The sequence below is a fragment of the Eleutherodactylus coqui genome, chromosome 9 (genome assembly GCF_035609145.1).
Source record: "Eleutherodactylus coqui strain aEleCoq1 chromosome 9, aEleCoq1.hap1, whole genome shotgun sequence".
NCBI lineage: Eukaryota > Metazoa > Chordata > Amphibia > Anura > Eleutherodactylidae > Eleutherodactylus > Eleutherodactylus coqui.
This window is the reverse complement of record NC_089845.1, coordinates 165700599-165724685: the sequence shown is the minus strand read 5'-3', so window position 1 is coordinate 165724685 and position 24087 is coordinate 165700599. Positions and strand designations below refer to the sequence as shown.

Genomic DNA, 24087 nt, shown 5'->3' with positions numbered 1-24087 from the left:
TGCATGATAAAGGAAGAACCACTAGAAAAGTCAAAAGCTGCTTCTTGTGTTCAAGAGATCTGACATCGCAATCATTCCTACATAATTGGCTTGGCAGGAAGCGAGAACACTTTACATAAAATGAATGTCACTGGAAATTTAGAAATGTTTGACTAACGAGCTGCTCAAGAGTTGTGCCGATTAGTGTAATAAATGAATGCGGGCTGGAGAATTAGAATGTCATCGAAGCGTCACCCGTTATGTCTACACTGAACGGCCACTTTATTATCCCCCCCCCCCCACCCCACCCCCAATCTAGTAGCGTTGGACTCCTTTTGTATTTCGGAACAGCAGCGATTCATCGTGGCGGAGATTCCACTATGATGAAATTGGTTCTGCAGGAATGTCGGCCCCTGCGGACAGGAAGCTTCCTGTAGTTGCTGCAGACTGGATGGCGGCTCTCACATGTTCTGACCGGCTGACAGGAAGGGGTCAGCGATTCATGCTGCTCGCTCCAAATTCTGACCTCCCATCAGCAACAGAAATCTGGATCCATCTGACCAGGAGATGTTTTTCCGCTGCTCAGTGATACAAGTTTTGCGCTCTTTTTTCCCGCTAGAGTCTTGTCTTTTTGTTTCTCTTAGACATAACGGCACTGGAACTGGTCGTCTGCTGTTATACCATCCGTGCAGAGGAACAGCAAGTTGTGCGTTTGGTCATGGTGGAATGCCTGAGGGTCCAAACGATTCCTGACATCCTCCTCCGACCCCTTTTAGTTGTTTTCATCCTTGGTATCCCCTTTTGCTGGATGTTTTCCTCAATCACCCCATTCTCTGTTTGTGCTCCGGTGGTACATGAGAACCCCACGAGGTTGACGGTGAAATCCCAAACTAATATCTTTAATACATTGCGGTTGGGTGGTTGTAGGATCGCTTGTCATCTTGTATGAAGGAACATTAGTTAAAATGCCAACGCCGCTCTTGAATCTACAGCCGTGCCTAGAGAGACGCCGGAGCCTTCCTTTATCCGCCTTCGTCATAATCACAAGTTTTAGTAGATCGGTAGCTGCAAAATGTGTTCTGCTTGGATTACACATACGTATAGAATCTGTAGACTGGCGGGAGCGGGGACTTCTGTACATGGGCTGCCCCATCTGCAAACTGAAAACCCAGAATCATGGAACATCTGGCAGAAAAACCAGCCGCACGCTTCGGGCGCGGGAAAACATTTTGTGGACAAACATGATGGTTTTTTTGGAAGATTTTTGTTGTGGAGGTTTCCGCCCGTTTCCGAGGGCTCACTCACACGGGTACATTTGTGCTCCGTACTACTTATGGAATATGAACCATTTAATCCCTATTGATTTGCACTGGGGGTATTTAGATATGTTTACACGTGCATGAAAAAAATCACAGCGTGCCCCATTTTGGTTGGTTTAGCTGTTTAAGTTGATGGGATTGCATAAATACACGGCGTACTCGGATACGTGTGGTCATGGAAGCAGGAGACATCTGAGAAACCTTCGTGTGTTTCTTTTTGCACATATGAAAAATGCGATAAATAAGTGCATAAAAAACCCCACAAGGTCCAAATACGCAGTGAGCCTGTACGGTCGTGCTCCATGGAAATGCTGCGGATTCACTGACCAAAACTACATCCACCCGTTAGAATGATCCCTAAATGGAAGTACTCCTTAACATGGCGTTGGTGCTCTCTGCACTATGATGGGTTTCTCCCCTTCCACCTCTTTAGCTCTGAGCTTCCTGCCTTGGAGGGTGGCTAGGATACCCGGGGGTAGGGATGTCAGTTGTGCCACCGCCTGGGAGTTGTTGAACAGAGCGGTGTAGAGCTGCACCAGAGCTCCGAATCCAAGATGGCTCCTGCTCTTTACTGGCACTGCCCCCTCTGCCAAGTGCTGGCTCTATTCTCTGGGGAATGCGGAGAGATGGTCCGTTTTGCATCTGAACCTGCTCGGGGGGCCACGTAAAATTACATGATGCCAGATTCAGCTTGTGGGCCTTGAGTTTGGCACATGGGGTATAGAGAAGGTCAATGTACCATCTAGAGACTCGGTGGTGGTAGGGAGGGGGCTGATTTTGAAGAGTATTTGTTGTAACTTCAAAACGTGTTGGAGATTGAAATTATCTCCAAGGTACCACAATAGATGTAATGGATCTTATAGTTTAACCCTTTAAGCGTTGTAATTTACGTTGCGTATCGCAGCCTGGGTTTGCTCCATGGTTTGGGTTGCACCCATATGTTCCCATGTTGGGATTGGCCTTGTGGCTTTTAAATTGTGCTGTGAACAGGAGCTGCTTGTGGTTGGAAACACATCTGTGGTTGGACACTGTAGACTTTGTATCCTGTTCTTTGATGGTGTAAAGAAATGATTATTGTGGATGCTGCCCTAGGTTTCTCCCTACACATGTATTGTTGGGCTGATTACCGTTTGGCGGTCGGAGACCTCAGTTATCGGGCTGGTGGATCGCTATATGCGAAGTGGATGCATCTTCTGCTTGTTCTCTGTAAACCTGCATGACCGTGTCTAAGGTGCAAAATACAAACTGGTGGTATTCCCTTAAGATAGAACGCTTGTATTCACAACACACCGTCGCTTGGTGGGTAGGAACGTACCTTGCACTTGTGACAGAGGGATAAAACGCACTTCTATTTCGCGCATTGATTGTGGTCCTGCGTGTATTCTTGGATGCGTTTGCCTTCCTGGGTGTTCCTGGCGACCGGTGACTTTATATTTTGGGTGGATTGCTGTTACCAACTCTTGATCTTAAATGGGACACAGAGGTGCCGCCAGAACACTGATGTATTGCCAGACTTGTGCTTCTAATCCACTTGTAGCCGGTAGATGGGCGTTCAGTTTACACTAGAGCAGTGAAGGAAATACTGGTCTAAGTGAATAAGACCCAATGTTGTATTTGAGGAGTTGGTGCAGGGCAGGGTCCAACTTACCGGATTCAGAATTGGCATGCGAATGATGTAGTCTTTGGGAGGAGAGGGCAGGGGCTTACCTGCAGCTCTGGCATCAGAGTCCTTCAGCTCAATTTCCTCTGCCCAACTCTAGCTCGCCAGCCCATCTGCAACTACTGACCCGTTCTCATTCTGGTTTTCATAGTCAGCAGCTACACAAGAATGAGCGGAGCCATGGACCATTGTTGCAGTCCAACAGGAACCACATTTATTAACTGAAGGGAAGGCTCCTTTCCTCCTGCGTTTTGCGGCGCATCCTGTGTGCTTCACAAATGGCTTCTTACAGTCTGAGGCTACATTTGGCCGACTTGGCTCCAGACTTCCTCATGGTCTTTTGCTTTCATGTTCTCTCCGCAGCCACCACAAGACAGGCACCACCCTCTACAACACAGCCCAGTTACCAGGGTGGGAGGAGGAAATAATGGTGTGTTGCGCCAGGCATGTCACCTGGAAAGAAGTCAACCGCTGCGTCTGATGGTTTTGTCTGATGGTTGAATGAACGTTCTTTCCATTATCCGTTTCATCAAACATGTAGAGCCAGTTTGTATGTCTGACGGCCGATACGGACTAGAATGTGCTCAGCCATCTGGTCGCCAGACGATCGATCATCCAACAGATGTTCAACCAGCGACCTCTGTGTATGAATGACCGGACTGGAGCACTTGGTACATCAATAGAGCAAGTTACTGCTGTTGGCACATCACAGGCTTCTAGGACCGTCCCTCCCGCCCGCTAGACCGAACTGGGTGCTTGTATTTTGGGGACTTTAGTTTTTGCCTTCATCACAAAACATTGCTGGAGGTTTTCTGGCAAGACTTGTTGTTAGACGCCCAGTAAGCATGTTCTAGGTGAAGACTACATCACTAAATCGCTGTCTGCCATGAAGGTTCACTCTGTTCTTTCTTCAGTCGTTACTCTGGGCTAAATATTATACATGGTGGGTCATTAAAAAAAAACAACCTTTTTCTCCCTCACCTGCTGGGTGGTTGTGGCGGGTCTTTGGTACTTTTTGCCTCGTGTGGCGCAGAGTGTTAGGACTACATTCTGCTGCCTCATGACCTGAAGGTTGCGAGTTCAATCCCCACGTGGCTCAGCCTTCCATTCTTCTGAGGTCGGTAAAATGAGCAACTTGCTGGGGTAATAAATTACCGAAAAGCACCAGGGAGTACTTTGGCGCTATACAAATAACTAACCGCTTTCTCTTTAATCCATTGCACAGTTACATTATAAATATTAAAATGTCAGCTCCAAGGAGGAGGGACAAAATATGTAATGGATTTGTAATGAATAGTAATGGACTCGCCTGGCGTGGGTGTCTGATGACCCCACATCTATGGTCCACGTAGGCCGTCACAATATCAGACATCTGATCCCATCAGGACAGGTGGCCAGGAGTGCGGCAGTGGAACCTCGGTCATAAATGGTGAGATATAGGGAAGAGAAGCATTGGATTTTTTCCCTCAGAATCTTGTGATTCTCAGTTACACAATGGAGATTCCAGGCTGCATACAATTGTCTCTGACAGCCAACACCCCCCGCACGGCTGCGATCAGGGTGAACCCACCATTTAAATGCTGTAATTGGAGTTTGGGGGCAGCCGGGGGCCTTCTGAAGCTTCCCAGTGTTGCTATTGCAGATTGCTTATGAAGCCATGCCTGTGGCAGGGCTTGCTATTCTGTGATTAGGGAGACAGCCAGATGTAATACTATGGTATCGCAAGTTCAAGTCCCCGGTGGAGACTAAGAAATGAAAAAATGAATAAACAAGTTTTATTAAAATTCTAGGTAGTGAGGTAAAACTTTCCATATTTATAATATCAGTATAAAAAAAGCTGATTTTATTTTTCAAATCTCTGCATCTGTGGAAGTCTGCTCTATCGAAGTACGCATTATTTCTCCCGCAGCGGGAATATTGTCAGTGGGGGGGGGGGGGGGAGACGTATGTACCCCAAAATGGTACCAATAGAAACTACAGGACTCCCCACAAAAACAGAAGCGGAGACCCTGTATTATAACAGACTGGGAATGTAAACCGCACCGGAGTCTGTATTGTGCACCGACATTGTCCATTCCCGTCTAGAGGAGTGCTTAATAAAAGTAAAACACATCTGTGTGTAGAATATATATACATTTTTTTAATTCCTGAAGCCAGGCGGTATCGGGCCGCGTTCATGAAGGTTTCCAACAGATTGGGTGCACAGAGTTTGACATTTTACCACTAGTTTGCGCTAAAATCCTTGACCAGCTCGCCAGTTTCCTGCCTCAATGTGGGCGGGGCCAGCTTCAGTCTGATCTTCCTGATACATTTTATAAAGTGTTACAAGAAAGTTTTGGGAAAAACCTGGCACTAATACATCCTAATGAAAGTTGCTGTAAATGAAGCATTTGGCGTAAATCCAACTACATGGCTTTTTTCTTTTTGCCCTCATTTTTTGTTTTATTTTGACTATTCGCTATAATGAGTTGTTGATGCAAGACCAATTTTTTTTTTTTTTTTGTAGCGAAACGTATTGCTGAACAAAAATGGGCTCAGTTTTGGTGCCGCTTTATGTGGACATTGGCTCACTGAATAAACTATGGATGGGGTGTTTTCACTTTTTTGCCCTCATTTTGTATTTATCAGTAAAACTGCTGACTAATTTTTTTATATTCGTACAGGAAGCGCAATTTGATTTGCAAAACTTATCTTGGAATACAAACTCCATTTCGGCGCACGCAGCACGGCTATGAATTTCTTTGTTTGTTTTTTGGTGCGTTATTCCTATATTTGATGCAGCGTAAGCTTGGCGCTTTTTAAGACAGTTTTTTAAAAAGAATTGGTGCGATATACGCCAATGTTCATAAATAAAAGCCATCGTGTTGAAGGGTCAGTTGGTCCCGATGTGTTTTTTTTTTTTTTTTTTTGGTGCATGTGAAGCTCAGGAAAATAGTATATGCAATAAATCCGCCATGTTAACTAATGGATTGTATCTGCACACCGTGTGTATCACCTGATGAGCCACTTACTAAGGTCTGGCTCACATGGCCGTAAGCGTAAAAGGCTGTGGGACCCCCGCTGTGACCCTGCGCTTAGCGATGACTTATGGGCATCTATATTCGCATCAATAGAGAACAATGGGCGCCATCCCACTCACATATGTGGCAGAATAGAACATGCTGCCTTTTCTTTAATGCTCATGTATTAAGCAATGTGAGCAGAACTGCAGTAGGCAAGGTGAGTGACCGCGTACCACACGGGCCTGAGTAACAGAACCTGCGTAATATACAGGAATCAGTCATGTAAGATAGCCCTAACTGCGGAAACTTGTTGGAACAGCAAATGACATAACCATCTAACAATCCCTCTAGAACTTGGCAGCGGACACTGCAGGGTTGGGCACCGATGAGCGTAGTCGCCCTATTCTGGGTGGGTGCTCGATCTGTAGGCAGGGGATAAGCACATTTGTAATCAGGAGAGTGCGCCTGTCTTATGATCCCCACAAACTAATCCACATTTCTGGGAAACTGTGGCATCTGACTCGGCTCGTTAGAATACATCATGGGGAAACTTCGAAAGCAGATTGTAAAGGTACCGCAGCACGGATTAAAGGACTAATTAGGGTAAGGAAATCTCATCAGCAGCGCTGTTAAAGGTTTGTTGTAGATTTGCATAGTAAAAACTTGACAGGTTTCCTTTTAATGGCACCACTTTGGGGTAAATGTGGTGCATAACTTTTGTTTTTTCACCCTTTCAATCACTCTTCCCCCCCCCCCCCCCCCCCCCAAAAAAAAAAAAAAAGAAAAAAATTATAATAATTCACAATTGCTTTGGGGGGTTTGTTTTTACTGCATTCTCTGTACACTTAAACCTAACATGATGTTGGCTATTTCACAAAGGCAGAAGGTCCAAATTAAAGTATAGAACGCCCTTCACAGTAAGGACTGAATATAAAATCCAAATATTTTATTAAATACTTGTTAAAAACTTAGTATTTAGGGCACTAACATTTAACATATAGTCCGGTACTGCAAGAATTTCAGTTACTCGGAAACAAATACCCCACAAACGGGACAGAAGACGTGTACTTGGTCTACTACCAACGAGAGCCAGACCCACATTGAATCTATTTCCCCCGAATAACACATAGGGTGGGATTATAGTCCGAGACCTCCATTGGTGTACAGTTGGTGTAATCTAGTCACAGGTTAGATATCGTCTTGGTTCTTTCCGTTCAAGCCAGAATGGGTGGAATCCTTCATAGAATATCACTGTTATTGTGAGTGCTTGGTGACCGTACGCGCTATATCTACTATTGATTAGGGTAGAAAAAGATGTCTATTATCTCTGATATTACTCTTTGTTGAAATGCGAGTGCTTAGTGACCATATACTCTGTATCCCCTGTGGAACAATAGAGCTTATATGCTCAGAAGATGTTTGTTATCTCTGATATAAATTACTCAGAGGTGTTTGTGAGCTCTTATAGATATTACTCGACGCGTTTCCCCGCTGGTTAGGGCGGATCATCAGGAGTGTTAGAAAAATAATTGTGGTTTTGAGGAATGAGTATTGTATCTCATGGATAACCTGAGTAGCGCCCAAGATGATAGACTTATATAATGTCTTGAAGGCTGCCAGGATATCGCAATACTTGGGTTATCCTGAGTCAATGTCCCGAATAGTTGTTACCTAGCTTGAACTTTCTTAGAGGGCTAGGTGTAACCACTGACCACAATGCACCTATACCGATGATGGATTACTCTGTCATGGTGCCATTATGCTCCAAAAATATCTACTTTTTGAAGTGACTCGGTAGTGTGGCTCATAAAAAGCCCACCAATATATAGCGCACTGAGATCTATGCGCTAGAGTCTATTATACCCCGAGTTTATAAACCTAATAATATCAAGGGGGACTTGGCTGCGTGGATGGACAACAACCTATTCTCCCTGATTAGCTTTTGAGCAGAATTGATAACCTAGCCTCTAAGTGATGGTAGAGGGATAGGGTGATTAGAGAAAGAAGCAGAGCCTCCGGCCTTGATGGGATTTATAGCAGCTTGTTGTAAGATGTAAAGGGTTCCTTTTGCACCGCCAATTGGCTCCACACGTACGGCCATGTTTGGTCGTGTGATAAACGTGAGCGATTCATGTGACTGACGTGATTGGATGTTCCGCCCAGGATGACTTGCCACTGTTTCCATTAGGGACCCTTCATGCAGGATGTTATTGTCCGCAGGACGCAGCGCAGATGTGGAATTGTTTTTGTAGCTTGAATATGGAACGTCTTGCAGAACTTTAGTTGTGGAATTCTCATGTATGTTAGAAATCCGCAGCAACCATTCCGTAAGACGACCTTGACTTCACAGCAGAAGTGGAACGCAATCTTGGGGTTTTGAAGTAGACGTACGGATTTTAACCGGTGTGGAGTTCAAGCCTCTTTGGGCAAACCTTGTGATACAGAAATGTCCGTACAGACTAATTCCGTCCCGTATGAAAGGTCCCTTATGGAAGCTACAAATCCTGAGCAGGAGTCCTGACAATCCATCGCTTGTCCCGCGGAATCCCCAGTCTTGTATGTAGGAGCGACGGGGACTCTGAGATGCTTCAGAGATTGCAAATATACTGAATGAGGCTGTACTTTGAATTTGAGGTTTCTGCTCGGCTTCCTACGTGGGATGCAGTGAGCCAGCGGTAGCTGGAGTCGGTGTTACCAGTGTACACTTGGTCACAGTGGCAGCTACTCTGCCAGATATGGCGACTCGCGCAGCAGGCGGTTGGTAAGAGTATCTGCGTAGTTAAGGTACTGACTGCTGATATCTGTATGTGACACCAATGCCTTTTATATGAGAAAAACCTTACTTGTGTAGTGAAATAACAAGACCAGTCCAACCGGATGGCAGTAAACTGAAGGCATGCAGTTTACTGTAAACTGAAGGCATGCAGTTTACTATATAATGTCAGGTCATAGAGACAGTTCACACATGTGGATTTGGGAGCAATGATAAGTTACATTTGTATCCACATTAACAGTGTAAGGCTTTTACTTGTCTCAGGGTGAAGGTTATTTGAATACAATATTTTCTCTTTACCCTGCACAAGCCCCTCCAGCCTGTTGCTGACAGCCCGGACAAAGTGGATTATATTCCGGTTAGTTGCAAGGGGAGGAAACACCCACTGTTATGATGACCTCTCTTTCTAACTGGCTCCAATTTCCATACTCGGGCTGGAAGAGAAACTCTGCTACTTTCCACTCTTCCTCCCCCTATCTCTTCTGATGACACACTCGCTGTCTCACCGCACTATATCCCTCTCCTGCTCTTGTCTTTGCGTCTGCCCTCCTCTGCTCCCAATCTCCAACTGACAATGTATGCAGACTGAAAATGACCTTTTTCATGCAGGCTCTGGTGCTGCGAAGCATCTAAAGCACCAATCGGTAAGCTGTTTCAGGAATACAACTTCTATCTCAGGTGGGATACCACCTATGTCCCTTTGGGGCTCATAGGGAGATCCCAGGAACTTATTAACTCTTTGACTACTCTGTAGGATCCTCTGGGTCACTACAGTGATGCTTGTTTTCAAATATTTATTTTGCAAGCCCGATAATTACATCTACGGGTCGGTAATTGGCAAAAATATATCATTCAATTTACAGATTCAAGATAAATTGTCTGCTTATGATAAATCACAATCTTCAGGATGGGGTTGTGTTCTTAAAGCGATTCTTTGGTGGCTTTCTGAATGCACAATATATACTTCAGTGATCTCTATAGAAGAGTACAACTCTCCTCCACAGCTATAAGGCAGAGCGGACGCCTCGCACCCCTCATCTCTGCCCTGCAGCTATGATGATCTTTGTATAGGATTGAGGACTAATTGCAGGGAATCACAGCGGCAGGATATTTTCCGTGATCAGGTGATGACATCAGAGGCGTGGCTTGTCTCTGACTCCTATATTCCCAGCCAGGTTGTTGGGTTCACATAACCGCTATGCAGCCTGGAACGGGAGATAATGCTTTTACTAAAACTTTCTAATAGATGCGACAAACGTAGACTGAACAGTCTAAAATGTACCAGGTGATACATCTGGCACATTTTAGACCGTTCAGTCCACTAGTCAGACCGTCTAGTATAACTTTATAGCACCTCTTTGGCTTAGTTTACGACTGACTCCGCCATTTTTTTCACTGTTGCACTTAGGTTGCAGAATTTAATCTAGTGGTGTTTTAAAACAGGCTTGTGGGCCATAGGCACAATGGACAGGGGAGGTCCCATTACATTCTGTGGGAGTGAGTTGTGGGCTCTGTGACCTGTGCAGGGAGGGGAAGGAGGTGAGCTCTAGCTTCATATTGTGTATCCTGTGTTATCTGTATAGGTGTGCCCCATTGGTGTAATCCTGCCTGTGATAACTGTCAAACTTTTCTCTACAGAACAGGAAGTGATGGACTATTAGGCTTAGTGTTCAGGATGAGAACTGCAATATTTTAGCACTTTTAATTTTTGATATTACAATCTAGGATTTTAAAAACTCAACTCCTAAATATGTTTACCAAAAACCTGATTCATGGGTCTTTTTCTAATGATCCATTCCCTTTTGAGAGCTATTTTGTACAGATGAGTATTTTAAGTGTGAAACCGTCTATATAAAATAAAGTGTTGGGCAGACAGTGATGTGATTTTGTATATAAGCCTGCAGCAGAAGAAAGAAACTTGTTTGGGCCATGTCACCAACATGACGGCCATTTTGAATGCGGCCATCTTGGACTCTACTGAACTTTTTTCAATAAGGTCTGTGTGTGATATACCAGACTGGCTGAGGCTTTCACCAAAATACAATGGCATGCTTCATTCTAACATAACTTTATTGGTTCCCATGCCAACACAATAGTTCTTCATTACAATATGAATGATGGCGTGATCTCAAGCCGAACATGTTGGGATAGTCCTTATGTCAGGTGAATGAAGCACATGTGTCATCACCATAGACTTTATCCAACACCCTACCAGACCTCCCATTACCCATAGTGCAGTGGCCAAACTAACTTCCAATAGTCTGAGAAACCAGTTCTGTCACTGATCAACCAAAATGTGGACCACTAGAAACAATTACTGATGAAGTATCGAGAACCGCTGATCTGGAGCTCACACTGTAGCACTCATCTGTCAATGTGGGACGGCACGGCTAAACGCAGAGGGTTTTGTCTACTTTTACATGGATTTCTTACAATTTATAGCTGCTGACGGAGAACGTCGCAGACCATCGGATATACTGAATGGGTGCACAGCAGCATCAGATGAAGCTTTGTTTTCCCTATCAGTCAGTTATGAGGAAGGTATATCAGGAAGTTTGGCTGTTGCTCTGTGGGTATTGGGAAGTCTGATTGGGCGTTGGATGAAATCTGCTACAATGACACGTGCGCTTCATTCACCTGACCTGTTCACAGGGAGATGCCAACACATTCTGGTTGAGATAACTCCCTCATTACTGGAGTAACCAATGCCAGTCAGCAGCCGCAAAGGCTAATAGTCTTGGGGTGCATTAAAAGAGGTATAGGGGCGAGGGGTGAGAACATTATCCCCCCACTATATAAGGCACTTGTCAGGCCTCACATGGAATACTGCGTACAGTTCTGGTCACCGGGGCTCAGGAAAGATGTTACAGTGCCGGAGGGGGTTCAAAGAAGTGCAACTAAATTAATACATGGAATGAAGGGACTGGAATACCCCGAGAGGCACCAAAACTGGGATTATTCACCCTGGAGAAAAGACTGCTAAGGGGCGATCAAATAACTCTGTATAAATACATGAGGGGACGATACAAGGATCTCTCCCATGATCTGTTTACACCCAGGACTGCAACGGTAACAAGAGGGCATCCGCTACATCTAGAGGAAAGTAGGTTTTATCACCAACCCAGAAAGGGGTTCTTTACTGTAAGAGCAATGAGGCTGTGGAACTCTCTGCCTGAGGAAGTGGTGATGGCAAAATCCATAGAGGAGTTTAAGAGGGACTTGATGTCTTTCTAGAGGTGAAGGATATTACAGGATATAAATCTTAGGCTAATTGTCAATCCCGGTATACAGGCAGGTAGGAACTATTAGGGGTTGATCCAGGGAACAGTCTGATTGCCATTAGGGAGTCTGGAAGGATTTTTTCCCCCAAAAGGGCTAATTGGCTTTTGTTTTTTTTGTTTGTTTTTTTTTGCCTTCCTCTGGATCAACAACGCAGGAGGATAAAGAGGCTGAACTAGATGTACACTGTCTTCATTCAGCCTTACAAACTGTTACCATGTATTCACATTGCCATAATGAAGACAGATCACCGTTATGAGAAGGAATGAAGGACACCATTGTTTTCTGGTGAAATTCTTGGCCAGTTTGATATCACACACTGACCTTCCTATTGGAATACTGTACAATTAGTGCTTAATACATGTTGGTGACGTGACCGAAGTGGTTTCCTTCTTTCCCTGCAGCTTGTATGCAAAATTGTATCACCGTCTATCAAATGTTCCCCCTTTTTTAGGGTGTTTCCAGAATGAGACGCCCGGTATTTTGGGGTATAGGTAACTGCTGCAGGTATGTTTCCTGGCACTCCCACCGCTTTCCTCAATGGAGAGGGTCTAGGTGTTTCCACTGCTGTACAAGTTGGTTCTGTGATGGTTGCTGTTAGAAAAAAGAAGGTATAGGAGAACCCAAAGGAGTGCAGATGATCGGCTCGTCCCCCTGAATATGGGCTTGGCCCGAGGAACATCCTTTACAAATACTCTATAAAATATTTCTATGGAACAGGATTTCACCTTTCATCCTTTAAATGCGTTATAAGATTTTCAATTTTTTTAATATGAATTTTTGGAATAAATGAAAACAATCTAGAAGTGTCTGAAAACTGAAAGTCTCTAAGTAAAAAAAATAACTTTTAGCTGTAAAAATAGAAAATCCAAAGCTTTAGTACCCAGTAAGTATTTCCCAGTCGGTGTGGAGAGCCGTAAATATCAGGGACCTCTCACACGGGCAGGACTGACCGCAGGGCGCGGCTGCAGGCGTTGCGCAGGGCTGGCGATTTTGAAAGTGTTCTGTTTATCTTAAATGTTACTAATTTTTCAAACCTTTTGTATTAATTTCATCGCAAAAGTTTAAATCGCTCTTCACCTAAACGTCTGCTGAAAAGCCTAGTGATGGCCATTTGAGTCTCCTTCCTAATTTAGTTGCGACCTGTTAAGTAATGCTCCCCTCTCATAACAGATAAGATGGATAACAGGGAGCAAAGGAGGGGATGACTTGTCCTGCCCATAGACGTCTACTGAGAGGAGACAGACGCAGAGACTGGCACAGATGTGTTGCCATGTAATGGGGTGAGCCATTCTCTGCTCCCCCTTACTAGGCAGCTTTGAGCATTGGCTGCTCCTGGTTGGCGCAGTGTTTAGCGCAGCTTTGAAACATCAGGGGGGGAACTGATGGAGGCGCTGGGTGTGAAGTCTCGCCCCCTCTGGCCTTCCATGATAGCAGCAGTGACTACTAGTGTCACTGCTGTTTGGAGCCGCCCCTATAGGGAGGTGTATAGATGCCAGGGGCCATATAAATACTTGGAGCTGCACCATCAGCGTGGGTGATGCACACCATGACACCATGGGAAGATGACACCATGATCCAGACAAAGAGCAAGCTGCCAGATGAGAGAGACCGGTCTCCGAGTTAGACCGGATTCACGTGGGTGAATGCAATCTCAGCCCGATATCGCGCTTGCCAACATGCGTCTTCCATGCCAATGTGGGGTGTGTAACTGAAAGTTGTGATCCTCAGTGTTTCTTGCATGTTAGAGGATCACAAGCGTTTCCTGTTGATTTCAGTGGGAAACCTCACATGCGCGTTGCACAGCCTGCGTGTGCCGTGCGATTGCTTTTAATTTAAGGTCCCATTGCCCCCCCCCCTTTTTTTTTTGTATGTAAGGGGGAAAAAAATTGCTTGTCAAGAAGTCCATTGAAAAATGTCATATTTGTATCTCACAGCGTACGACTTGTGTGAGATTCTCCCCATGTGAATGTAGCCCTAGTGCGTGCTCTGTAGGGACTCTGATGGAATAGTCATGTAACAGGAACAAATGTTTGTGGTAACTGATTAGTAAGTAACGTAACATGTAAGATGTTTGCAACAAAGTAACAAGTGATGTAGATGTTTTCTGCCGGCTGCACAAGGCACTTTGGGCGCTACGGACTGGGTAAAGCCTACGGGAAACTGTAGGAACAAGCTGCATCCTGGGCAGTCATGACTTGTAGTAGGCGGAAGTAACTACCTGCACTCTGTGCACACTTACAGTGCGTTGGACTGCGATGTCGGTAATACCGAACTTCGAAAATACAGCATGGAGTATGATGGGTAGTTGTAAAGGCAGTGCCTTGTCACTCCTGTGTCCCTCTAGTATGGAGACTTATAGAAGTGTGAATTTCAGTTAAGAATCTAACATCAAAGTAACAAATGGTCTCCTATGGAGGGATACAGAATTTCATTTACTGGCTTGTTAAAAATCCATCTCCATCTCTCAGCTGCTGCGCTATCTGCTTCAACCTGGTACTGGACTCGACTCTCCACTGCTCAGTACTGTCCTCACTGATATATTTGTGTTCCAGAGAGCTGACTAGCTGAATCTGCTGGCTGTTCTTTGCATAGGCTATAGAGGATATAGCAGCTAGTCTGCACCTACCAGCATACACCTAGAGAACAGAGCCTCCTCCCTGTGTGCACTGTATGGAGACGACATGGCCGCAGTCTACACCACAAGCTCAGAATGAACTTAGAACTTCAGTCAGCCTACCGAGAGGGAAGGGAGTAAATGCAGGATAGACGTTCTAGTGGCCGGAAATACTGTTTCTTGTACAGAAGTGGCAGCTTATTCTGAAAAGTCAGGTATGCTGTAAGAAAAACGCAAACTTCTAGTTGTAAATATAAAGTTAATGTTAACCGAAGTAGTAAAGTAAGACTGTCTATGAGCATGCAGCTGTGGAACACTAGAACATGTTGATGCCTTCAGCTCTCCGGCTTCCCCCGCTTTTGATATATTGTCATTTTCTGACTGCTGTCGTGGGAAATCTTTACATCGTACATTAAAAACAATTGTGTCTTCATGTAAACAGTCAATCCGGACAGCAGTGCAGATTTTGAGGCCTGTTGAAAGGTGACATTGTGTGACTTACTGAAAAATGGCCTTTATTATGTCACAGATCAGCTGAAACCTTCACACGCTCCAAGCAAGACTGACTCACATCCCGAGGAAGGGCTCAATGCAGGCACACTTGACAGAGCTCAAGATCCTTCCGAGACCCAGCAGCCTCCCCTAATCAAGCATGCAGCGAAAATGCTACTTACACTGCTGGATTCCATTACAGGTGACCCGCTAACATACGGCGCACGTTATTAACACCTCTTATTGTATAGTGGCTTCACAAGGCTCCTGGGAAGAGGTCCCTTCCTGTAGAGATGTTAATGGAAGTGAAGAATAGATTCTCTCCACTTAAAGCCTGTTGGTTCTTGTATCTTATGCTGCTCACATGCGGGAGGTGATGGGCGATTACACTTGGAATGCCTGCAGTTTTGGCTCCTTATTAATCCCTTTAGGACCAGAGCTTTTTGTTTCTAGAGTTGTATCCTTTAATGGTACCATGTAAAGGCCCATTCAGACAGAACGATTATCGCTCAAAATTCGCTCAAAAGCCATCTTTTGAGCAATAGATATTCTGTCTAATTTGCGCTGCTATCACACACTGTACCGGCTGAGCACTGCCAAGAACAAAGGAGCTGTTGGCGCTCCTGCTGTTTCTCAGAGCTAGCAGCTCAGCAGGACACCCTGAGAATAAAGCAGCTGCTTGCATATAAAACCGCTGCATTGTTCTCGGAGCTATGGCAGTGGTATCCCGCTCAGCCTGCATAACTCTTAAGTAGCTAATTAGCTACTTGGTTATGCAACGATGTTCACTCAAAACTGTCACTTAAACTGTCGTTAGTGAATTTTGAGTGATCACCTCCATGTAAATGGAATGGATAAACTTTCTTACAAATTTTCAAGGGGGGGGGGGGGGGAATGTTGCTTTTTGGGGGTTTATTTTATTTCCACTGAATGCTATAAAAACTAACAGAACAAAAGTTTTTGTGAGTTAGTATGATTTACTGTGATGCCACATTTGTATAGGGTTTTTTTGTGGGGCAGAGAACTGTAGTTACTTAGTTCTACTTTGGGGTGCATGCATCTTTTTGCTAACACTTAATTCAAACTTTACGGGAGTCTGGATACTTTTTTTTTTCTTATGACATTTACCATGTGGGATAAATTTTGTGATTTATTTTAATTGATTTGTAATATGTACATACTGATACCAAATATGTGGGGGTTTAATCATTTTTATATATTTTTTAACACACCGTTAAACTTTTACATTTTTTTTTTTTTACTTTTTTTTTTTAACACACCGTTAAACTTTTACATTTTTTTTTTTTTACTTTTTTTATTTTTATTTTTTTAAATTTAACTTGCAATCGACCATTAGTACTATGTAACCATTTTTAATGTCTATGAAGCCCTGGGAAGGGTTTGACGGGCATCAATGCATGGCAGTCCTGCGAGGCTTCAGTACACTCCGGGCTGCCACACTTGCCTATTGGCCTATTGGCATCACCCGATTGTGTTGGGGGGTATGGGAGGGGTTCCCTGCTTCCCACTGACTATTTTAGATGTGAGGTTGGCTTTTGACTGCAGCATCTAATGGTTAACTACTGGTGATCGGGGCTAACTGATTGCAGCGGTTACCGGCAGCTGCCAGAAAATCCCTTTAGCTGCTCCCAAACCCGCTCTGTGCACGCTTCACGATTGCCTGATGTAAATATATATTAGGTTGTTGTGAAGGGGTTAATTGTGAACTATAATCAACATATTCAGTTTGACTTGTTTATCCACTGTCCTTATAACACCATCCTGTCTCCTAAGGAACCAATAGTAATGACTTATTAGACAGTCTACCTTCCTCCTTACCGCTCATGTCTTGAGAAGCCAATAGTAATGACTTGTTGCACATTTCCACTGTCCCTCGCCCATCATGTGTCCCCGAGAACTGATAGTTTTGACTAGTTTGATATGTTAACTTCCTTTTAACGGATCCGTGCAAAGATCCTTACTATTTATACCCTAAAGCTTTGTTTCTGTAGTGTCAATATATTTTACAGCACTTTGTTCATGGACCCTCCCGATTTTATAATGGGACATTACATGTAGGATCCTCTAGTAGACGATAGGGGGGTGAGGGCCCAGCTCACAAGAGCTTACAATCTGAGACAATATGGCTGACGTGAGGTAGTAGTGCTTCTGCACAGTGATCTGCCATGTTGTGTATAAAGAATGTATACATAGTCTCACCAGACGCTATCTGCATGTACAGATATGGGGTGTATTATGCTGGGGTTCGGGGCAGGGGGACTGATTAGCTTCTGAGGTGGAATGTAGAGAAGGGTTAAATGGAGAACTAGATTAGGGAGGCCAATCACCTCTCCTAAACAGATATATGTTAAGGGTTCTCCTAAAACTGTGGCTATTGACTTGCCTGATCAGGGTAGTACAATCCAAAGAAATGGTGCAGCTCAGGGAAAATCTAGCAGATGGGAGAGGGATCCTTGTGTTATGCAGGGTATTAGTGTATTCGTCTGAGATCCTTGGCAGAACGAAGAGGATAGATGGGGCTGTAGCCAGGGATGAGAGATAGGCCGGTACAGCACTAGAGAGCTTTATGGATCCGTGATGAATTTATATTGTAATCTATAGTTGATGGTGCAGTGACTGCCTTGGGGTGGGGGCATCAGTGCAAGACGAAGAAGAGTCTTACTGCTGCGTACAGGATAGAGAAGAGTTTTGTGAGGGGTAGTAGGGTGAAGACCAGTCAGGCGTAGGTTACAATAGGCAAACGCAGAATGGAACAGGTTGTCTTTCCGCGATAAGAGCAGAGTTTGAAGATGTTTTTGAGGTGCAGGTGACACAAGTGAGCAAGCGATTGACTGTAGTGTGAGGGAAAGATCAAACTCAAATATGACCCCAATACAGCAGGTGTGCGTCTGTAGAGTTATGGTGGGACCACATACAAAGATGGAAATCTGTAGTAGATGGTGGGAACACAAGAAGTTGAGTTATTGAAAGCTTGCAGTGTCAGATGGAGAGTGGATATGATGAAGACAGCAGGCAATCACTTGCGTTTTGCAGTAGAGAAGGGATGATGTCTCAAGAAGAGGCGTAAAATTGTAGTTTGCTTTGAGTCCCATCTTTACGCTGATGAAACCCACATAGTTTGTCCTGCTTGTTGACAAAAGGATGTGGGGAATCAACCGATATGGGCTAGATTGGGGTTAAAGCAGTCTTCCTGTCTTTGGTAGATAGAGATGTGGTTGTCAACCGGCCTCGGTTGGACGCCCATTTTTTCTAGAGTCTCCGTTTTCTTCTACAGATCAGAAAGACAGATTAAACCATTTTAAAGACCGACTTATGAAATGTTTTGGAATATAAATCTATCACAGAGATGTGACCACGCTAGCATGACAGCGCAACACAGCTGACATCAACCTGTGTGGTTATTTGGCTCCGGACGCTGACGGTCCACATCTGCTTGTATGTGGTTTGCTTGGCCGGTTGGAGGCACACCTCCGCACCAACCAGTCAGCCACTGTAGTGTGTATACATTTGTGGAATCTGGAACCTTTCAGTGGTGCGGATTACTCCTGTTTGAAGCACCAGGAGGCCATGGACTGGACCAGAGCTCCACCACTCTTTCATAGAAGTCCCTGTTCATTTTTGGCCTACGGAGTTATAAATCTACCTGCATCTGATCTGGGTGAGATGTTTTGGTGTGTGGCTCACAAGTAACAAAATGCTTTATATATTGGGTATCTTGCAAAATGTGGTCATGTCCTAACCTTTTATAGTGGAGATGCATTCTGGTGCTGACTCATTGGCGTGTTAAGAGAAGCATAGAGTCTAGATCACGTGAGGTAATTATCCTCTGTCACAGTGCAGAGGGGTCAGCCGTATTCTCATCTTCACAAGGAAAGACTAGAAGCAATGGGATGAAACTGAAAGGGAGGAGACACAGATTAGATATTAGACAGTGAGGGGGATCAATGAGTGGAACAGGTTACCACAGGAGGTGGGGAGTTCTTCTTCAATGGAAGTCTTCAGAGGCTGGACAGATATCTGTCTGGGATGATTTAGTGATCCTGCCCTGAGCAGGGGGTTGGACCCAATCCAGAGCTGTGGGCGTTCCCTCTAGCTGCGGTAGCCCAGACCATGTCTCCACTCATAACTCTGCTGGGAACCAGATACGATAGTACTGTTTCACAAACTGGAGAGACTAATTACACTCCGTCCTCGCCCATGAAGAACAATCCATCGCTTTGATCTCCGCCTCAATAATTTAATTCTTTTAGATCTTTATTTTTTTATTTTTGATAACCCAACACTTCAGATGTTCGTTCTGTCCGACCAGGTGTTCACCACCTGTTAGACTTAAGACAGAGATTGAGACTTCACAATTAGATTTTTTTTAATGAGTGCAATGTGAACGGAACTAATCTCTTTTGGATCATTACTTCACCTAATCACAGACTATTTTTTAATTCAAATCTGTGCAGAATTGTAACTGGTGTTTCTCTGGAGCTTGGTAATTGCATACAATGTCTGGGCTTTTTGCTGCACACCTAATGGACTCTGCAATTAAGAGAGAAATGTAGCTTAACCCCTCCGGCTGCTCTGACAAACACTTCTATTTTTTCTCTCTCCATCTTCTCATTATTCAATCATTAAGTATCTGAAATTTTGTTTTAAAAAAGTTTTGTCATAACTCTTGCCGTTCTTGGTTCTGTATCTGTTGTATACTTAAAGCTTTCTCACCAACCATACACAAGACATGTAAGTGTATACATATTTCAGTTGGCGTACTTCAGAGGTAGAAGTTGGGGTGATTGTCCCATTAGAAGCTTGTGTGCCCCTGCACAGGCGTATTGTGGCATCTGTCAGCCATAGACTCCCATTCGAAAAAAGTATACAATATTAAGGGGTTGTCCCGCGAAACAAAGTGGGGTTATACACTTCTGTATGGCCATATTAATGCACTTTGTAATGTACATTGTGCATTAATTATGAGCCATACAGAAGTTATTCACTTACCTGTTCCGTTGCTAGCATCCCCGTCTCCATGGTGCCGTCTAATTTCAGCGTCTAATCGCCCGATTAGACGCGCTTGCGCAGTCCGGTCTTCTCCCTGCCGAATGGGGCCGCTCGTGCCGGAGAGCTGCTCCTTGTAGCTTCGCCCCATCACGTGTGCCGATTCCAGCCAATCAGGAGGCTGGAATCGGCAATGGAGCGCACAGAGCCCACAGTGCACCATGGGAGAAGACCCGCGGTGCATCGTGGGTGAAGATCCCGGCGGCCATCTTACTAAGGTAAGTAAGAAGTCGCGGGAGCGCGGGGATTCGGGTAAGTACTGGACGTTTTTTTTGTTTTTTTTTTTACCCCTGCATCGGGTTTGTCTCGCGCCGAACGGGGGGGCTATTGAAAAAAAAAAAAACTGTTTCGGCGCGGGACAACCCCTTTAAGCTTGTCAGTGGAGGGTTAAAGATTTTTCACAATTTTTTCAAATGGGGGATCTAAAAAAACCAAAATTGAACAGCAATTCCAATCTGCTATGTGTATCTATTTTTTTCATTGTAAAGTTTAGTTTGGTAAATCTTCACTCTTACCGAACTGTATAATGCCAAAAGAACTATTTTCTGTTGTATATAATATAGTTAACATGGGAATGTAATATCACTTTATAAAGTGTAGCGGTGTTAAGTATCATTAAGTCTCTTGTTTTGATTCGGTGTTGAACATCCACCGCCGACTTGCTTGTTGACCTCTTGTATTACCCATGTTTGGCTGTATACGCAGGATGATCCAAATGTATGAAGACTCCTTAATCAGCATTCTCCATTTATTCAGAACACCATTCTGTGGGTGGCATGTTGCTAAGGCGAAAGGGGCAAACCTGAGTGGTGTGACAAACATGGTGGTCATGTTGAAGGCCGCTATCTTGGAACAAAGTCAATGGTTTCAAGTAGGAAGGGGTGCATGAGACAAATGTATCCACAGATGTGCCTAAATATCATGTACCTGTTCATACCTGCCAACGTTCTTAGTTTTTCAGTGACATGGAACACCCAATCCACTACAAAATATACTCTTCATACCCAGTTGCTTTGGATCGTCAAGACTATTCTGGTTTCCTATTCATGATGCAATACCTCAACAGAAATGCTTGCACATGCACGTGGGATACGCTGTTGCATGTGCGTCACACTCCAGCTTGCGTAGGTCCAGACTCTGGACCTGGCATCACCCACGAGAAGTCCAAAGGGGTGGATTTCAATGGGGGGTGGGGGCTTTCCACCACAAAACCCTGTCCATTTCATTGGAAACTGCTTTTCCAAAAAGTCCAAGATATCACATCTGTAATGTGGAAGGGGGGAGGTCACCATCCTGCTGGAAGAACATTGGAGATGTGCCATCTGCATTGCACAGTGATGGGAACCCCTCGACATGTAACAATTGCAGATACATGACAACAGTAAGGTTACTGTCCCATGAAGAATGGGTGCACTTTCTGTGTGCCAACATTCTTGTAGGGGTCTGTCCAGTGCAGGTTTGTGTTGGACCAGTAGTGAATATTTTGTTTGCCCCCCCCCCCCTTATTTATGGGAAGTTTGCTTCATCACAGAACAGTACAGTCTTTGTGAAATGTGGGTCCCGGAATTGCTGTGACACCCATTCTGCAAATGCAACATGGTGATCTGAGTTGTCCTTATTAGGATGCTGCAGCAACTGGATCTTGTACGGGTGCCATTTGTGTAACCGGTGCCCGCCCAATAAGGGTTCAACTCTCCATACTCTCCTGTGACAGAAGCCAGGTGCTATGATGTGGTCTCTTGCAGAAGGATGCCAGGACAGCCATTGTGGCTTTATAAACACGATGAGAGGCAGCATGTAGGAATGAATCTTCTTACCAGTCGTTAAATGACAAAATACATTTCTTTAATCGTAGTCCACATGAAAAGCGACGTTTCGACCAAAGTGTCTATGGTCTTTCTCAGGCCATTGTGGCTTTGTGATGGTTTTGTTCCTTTCACTTTCTCGCAGGTCTATGATCAAACCTTTGTGATGAAACTTTGGCAAGCAATTTGCCAACTGTGCCATGGCAGATGGGTGGTTTGTTTGGTTTGTTAGGGTGCTGACCATTCAAATTCATTGCAGTGACTCTGGTATTGTGCTCCCCAGAAATCGGCACAATCTGTCTCCAGGGGAATTGTGCCACCAGTGATGACTTTGGCAGGAATAACGTATGTCACATTTAAGCACAATTTTTGATTCCTCATCAAATTCTCTATCGGATACATATGTCACTTGTGGCTTTTTCCTTTTCTAAATGGCCAGTGTTGGACCACCCCTCTCCGATCTGCCTCCTTCCTCTTGGCAACATGTCGTACACAGGATGGCATTTCTAATTCCTGTGTTCCATTTATTTAGGGGTCTCCATCCCCACTGGACCACCCTGTACGTTGCCTGATCCCTCTGGGACTTGTTAGACCATTCTTTCTACACACTGACCATGAGACGGCCGCACTGGAACTTGCATAGGTTTATTAATGAACTTCTTAATTTCTGATGGTCACTTTGCATGTCAGAGGAGGTTTATATAGGTTTTCAGACCAGTCTGAGTTCTATCTGGGATGCATAAAAATCTACCAGGTCATCATTTCCACTCAAGTCAACAATCTTCTGCATACGGCTTTGTTCTCATTGCGGTCAGTGGAGCACAAGTGTGTCTGATCAGTTTGCTGGATGCTCACTAGGCTGATCACTGGATGGCTGGCTGGCATAAGAACATCCACTACAGCTTTCTTCTGAGGTTTGAGGAGCCGGAGGAGTATGTGGCCTTCCACCCAGCGGGGTCATTTACCAAGCAAAACCAAATTACATCAGTTTAAACACTCTTGAAAATCTCCAGTCATGCTGCAACTCTTTAGCCCCCCCCCCCCCCCTTCCACTCTCTCACCCCTCATTTTTTTGAACTTTGAATGTCAGAAAACATGACAAATGGTGATACTGTATATCCAAAAATGTCACGTTTCAGCTCTCCATAAAAGTTCTGAGCTGCAGAGCCTTGCATTTTGGGTGCGATGGTGCAAGGAAATAGTCTGTCCACCACTGCCGGGGCAATCTGTATGAACCAGGGTCAGCAGAGTTCTATAGCACCCATTTGTATTAAAGTGTCTATTTTGGACAATGTTTAAAAGGCACAATCAGACGGAAACCGTTGTGTTTTTTGAGCCAAGTTCTTAACCATAAATATTGTCACAGCACACAGTCGCTGCCCACCTTGCTTACCAGCTGCTGGGGTCACAGTTGGGCAATGCCACCATTCTAGTCTCCGCTGGCGCTCTGGTTTTTGCCTCTTAGGCTCTAGGGGCTCCGACCCCTCTCATAAAAGGCCAGTGCAAGCTCCCTAAACATGTCCCTCTCCAATCCTGCCACAGCACTTGGTATACTGGACATCCACATGCAAGGTTGGATGCCTTAGCAATCTGTTTCTACCCATTGTGACAACGCCCCAGTTAGTGGACTTCTGCTGGACCTGGTTTCTGCACCTATGCCACCAGCCCTGACTCCAGCCTGGCTTTTCATTGTACTCCTGTTCACACACCAGGTACGGTGCCGCAGCCCAGTGCAGCGTTGGCAGCCACATTATCAGAACGGTATACTGGCTTGGGAACCCTGCAGCAAAGCCTGTATCCCACTTGGAGTTAAGTGCTCAGTTTCAAGTCTGGTTCATACATTGTTCATAATGTACATTATACAAACACCAGCACTGCAGAGGCCAGAAGGTGGCTCTTGGTTGGCCTCTGTCGGGTGAATGGTGGTCTGGCGGCATACATTGGGAGATTTTTGAATCTAGTTGTTTGATCTTCCACCACATCTAGATTGGGATATCATGTCTGACAGTAGCTTTCCTTTTGCTATTATAGGGATTCTCTGTTTAATAAGTGGTATTGCCTGTGTGCACATTTGATGGTGCTTACTTCCCAATG

General features: G+C 44.7%; 1 protein-coding gene across 5 annotated transcripts in view; it reads left to right on the top strand.

Annotated features, from left to right (window-relative positions):
* KHDRBS3 (KH RNA binding domain containing, signal transduction associated 3) overlaps positions 1–24087 on the top strand; it is a 127612-nt gene that overhangs the window by 14142 nt on the left and 89383 nt on the right. For 4 of the 5 annotated variants that reach the window (XM_066579066.1, XM_066579062.1, XM_066579064.1 and 1 more), the window contains exon 2: positions 15159–15323. The exons of the other annotated variant lie outside the window; for it this stretch is intronic. In XM_066579066.1, the coding sequence (XP_066435163.1) occupies positions 15159–15323 (165 nt within the window). The remainder of the gene's footprint in view (positions 1–15158; positions 15324–24087) is intronic. 5 annotated transcript variants of the gene reach the window in all.